The 4,256-nt window shown below is 34.3% G+C and overlaps 1 protein-coding gene across 2 annotated transcripts in view; it reads left to right on the top strand.

The window, feature by feature from the left end:
* The window catches only part of LOC127630295 (limbic system-associated membrane protein-like), a 321,474-nt gene extending 317,915 nt beyond the window's left edge, over positions 1 to 3,559 (top strand). For both annotated transcript variants that reach the window (XM_052107803.1, XM_052107802.1), the window contains one exon: positions 1,994 to 3,559. In XM_052107803.1, coding sequence (XP_051963763.1) covers positions 1,994 to 2,091 — 98 coding nt within the window. In that variant the 3' untranslated portion in view covers positions 2,092 to 3,559. The remainder of the gene's footprint in view (positions 1 to 1,993) is intronic.
* Positions 3,560 to 4,256: the final 697 nt, after the last annotated feature.

Consider the following 4,256-nt stretch of genomic DNA (forward strand, 5'->3'; position numbering starts at 1 on the left):
ACATATTCTACACATAATCTACACATATTCTACACATAATATACACATAATATACACACAATCTACACATATTCTACACATAATCTACACATATTCTACAAATATTCTACACATAATCTACACATATTCTACATATAATCTACACATATTCTACACATAATCTACACATATTCTACACATTATTTACACATAATCTACACACATTCTACACATATTCTACACATAATATACACACAATCTACACATATTCTACACATAATCTACACACAATCTACACATTTTCTACACATAATCTACACATATTCTACACATAATCTACACATATTCTACACATAATCTACACACAATATACATAATCTACACATATTCTACACATTATTTACACATAATCTGCACATAATCTACACATATTCTACACATAATATACACATAATCTACACATATTCTACACATAATCTACACATATTCTACACATAATCTACACACAATCTACACATATTCTACACATAATCTACACATATTCTACACATAATCTACACACAATCTACACATATTCTACACATAATCTACACACAATCTACACATATTCTACACATAATCTACACATATTCTACACATAATATACACATATTCTACACATAATATACACATATTCTACACATTATCTTCACATATTCTATGCATAATCTAAACATATTCTACACATAATCTACACACAATTTACACATAATCTACACATAATCTACACATAATCTACACATATTCTACACATATTCTTCACATTATTTACACATATTCTACACATAATATACACATAATCTACACATATTCTACACATAATCTACACATTATCTACACATATTCTACACATAATCTACACATATTCTACACATGATCTACACACAATCTACATTTATTCTACATATAATCTTCACACAATCTACACATAATATACACATAATCTACACATATTCTACACACAATCTACACATATTCTACACACAATCTACACATAATCTACACATATTCTACACATATTCTACACATAATCTACACGTAATATACACATAATCTACACATATTCTACACATAATCTACACATATTCTACACATAATCTACACGTAATATACACATAATCTACACATATTCTACACATAATCTACACATATTCTACACATAATCTAAACATAATCTAAACATAATCTACACATAATCTACACACAATCTACACATATTCTACACATAATCTACACATAATCTACACATAGTATACACATAATCTACACATATTTATTTTCTCAGGTAGTTTTTTTAGTCTAAATAGAAGCAACTTACATAATTTCAGCAGAACACCCAAATGACAATAGTCATATCATACAGTTTATTTATTAAACTTGCTATAGTTTACTTCCACATTGATTGTTTATCATATATCAAGGGCAAATGTGCCATCTTGTGTAAGAAATAACATGTATAATATGTATATGTTCACGCTTCACCATCGTCACACAGAACATTTAGTGATGTAGGATGAATATAGTACTCATTTGTCCTTTAATAAAAAAACATCATGTGATAGTAAACGTAGATAGATATGAAATAATCATAAAAATATTATATATAAAAGCATAAAATAAAACGGACACTATTGCATATCTACGGTCTTTAATGACCCTATACAGTTTAATGTAATTAAACAGTTATAAAAACGTGTTATTATTATTTTTGTAACTATTCAGAAGAGAAATGTTGAGAAATACTAAAGACACATGCATACATAAAGTACAGTTTTACCGGCTGAGAAGTGCGTACAGTACATACTGTGACAGGACGTGATGTCACACACCGCTTGTGTTAATAATCCGACTGAATCTCATCACAGAAGACACAAACACACACTGATGATGAGCGTGCAGTTCACACAGCAACCACCAGATGTCACAATTCACCACTCTGAACTAAAATCTGTCTGTCTCTCTCTCTGTCTCACAGAACCTGGTACTGGGCGGGACATCAGCGGGTCTTGCAGCATGTGTCAATCACCCTGGCTCCTCCTCCTGTGTGTGTTCTGTGCTCTTGTGAAGTGTTAATGATCAGCTCATCGATCGATTATCTCAGACTGTTTCCATCCGTTCATCCGCCCACGCTACGCCCAGAACAACCGCTCAATTATTGTCAGGAAAAATATGACATGGAGGAAAACGAAGAATGGTACACTTTTGAAGAACTCAATATTGCCATTTTTACTCTGACACCTGTCTGTCTGTCTGTCTGTCTGTCTGTCTGTCTGTCTGTCTGTCTGACTGTCTGTCTGTCTGTCTGTCTGTCTGACTGTCTGTCTGTCTCAGCATCTGACCGTTTGGGTTCATGTGTGTTTTTCTGACTGGAATCTGATGTGATGTTTCGACCGCACAGTTTCTGTCAAACACACCTGTCTTCATCTAGAAATGTTATAAATGTCATTTATTTCATTTATTTCATTGCATTTATGTAAAATAATGAAAGATGAGAGTTGCGGTAGAATCATTTCAGATCATTTAAAAACAATGAATCATGTGTCAGCATTGCCAAAATTGATATTAAAAACACACTTTTGTATGATTATAGTAAGATTTTCTGGAACCAAATCTATGGGTTATTAGTTGTGTGTTAATCAGATTACCAGTTTTAGTGTCACACTTCTGATCTGAAAACATTTTGAGTTCATATTCTCATGAAACTGTATTTTATACGTTATGTAACGCTGACGTCATTGTCATGCCAAGCAAACATTAGCGTGTTATGATGGATTGTAAAATCTTAATTTTACAGACGCAGAACAGAATGTTGCTCTAATCACTGCGGTACAAAATGCATGCAAGTTTAAACCTCATTAACCCCTCCCACATACTTAACTCCGCCCATACCTTAAATTCCTTGAATTAAATTAACTCCTTCCTCAGAATGTCTTTGAAACGCCTCCCATCTTGTTAACCCCTCCCACATACTTAACTCTGCCCATACCTTAAATTCCTTGAATTAAATTAACTCTTTCCTTGGAATGTATTTAAACTCCTCCCATCGTATAAACCCCTCCCACATACTTAACTCCGCCTATACCTTACATTTCTTGAATTACATGAACTCCTTCCTCAGAATGTCTTTGAAACTCCTCCCATCTCATTAACCCCGCCCAAGTCTTAAATTTCTTGAATTAAATTAACTCCTTCCATACAGTATCCTTTAAACTCCTCCCATCTCATTAACCCCGCCCAAGTCTTACATTCTTTGTATTAAATTAACTCCTTCCATAGAGTATCCTTTAAACTCCTCCCATCTCATTAACCCCGCCCAAGTCTTAAATTCCTTGTATTAAATTAACTCCTTCCATAGAGGATCCTTTAAACTCCTCCCATCTCATTAACCCCACCCAAGTCTTACATTCTTTGTATTAAATTAACTCCTTCCATAGTGTATCCTTTAAACTCCTCCCATCTCATTAACCCCGCCCAAGTCTTACATTCTTTGTATTAAATTAACTCCTTCCATAGTGTATCCTTTAAACTCCTCCCATCTCATTAACCCACCCAAGTCTTACATTCTTTGTATTAAATTAACTCCTTCCATAGTGTATCCTTTAAACTCCTCCCATCTCATTAACCCCGCCCAAGTCTTACATTCTTTGTATTAAATTAACTCCTTCCATAGTGTATCCTTTAAACTCCTCCCATCTCATTAACCCCGCCCAAGTCTTACATTCTTTGTATTAAATTAACTCCTTCCATAGAGTATCCTTTAAACTCCTCCCATCTCATTAACCCCGCCCAAGTCTTACATTCTTTGTATTAAATTAACTCCTTCCATAGTGTATCCTTTAAACTCCTCCCATCTCGTTAACCCCGCCCATACCTTAAATTCCTTGAATTAAATTAACTTTTTCCTTGGAATGTCTTTAAACTCCTCCCATCGTATAAACCCCTCCCACATACTTAACTCCGCCTATACCTTAAATTTCTTGAATTAAATGAACTCCTTCCTCAGAATGTCTTTGAAACTCCTCCCATTTCATTAACCCCTCCCACGTACTTAAGACATGGGCGGGGTTAAGCATTTAATTAAATTCACATTTCTTAAGCCCCTCCCACATATGAACCTCACATTTGTGCGTGTTTGTGAAATCTTCATCGTTATACTGTAAGAAGTTTGAGACGTACGACACCAATGAATGCGTCACTTTATCTGATCCCATCGCTCGACTCTTTCCACCTCAAACGTC

This window comes from Xyrauchen texanus, chromosome 36, assembly GCF_025860055.1.
Source record: "Xyrauchen texanus isolate HMW12.3.18 chromosome 36, RBS_HiC_50CHRs, whole genome shotgun sequence".
Classification (NCBI taxonomy): Eukaryota; Metazoa; Chordata; class Actinopteri; order Cypriniformes; family Catostomidae; genus Xyrauchen; species Xyrauchen texanus.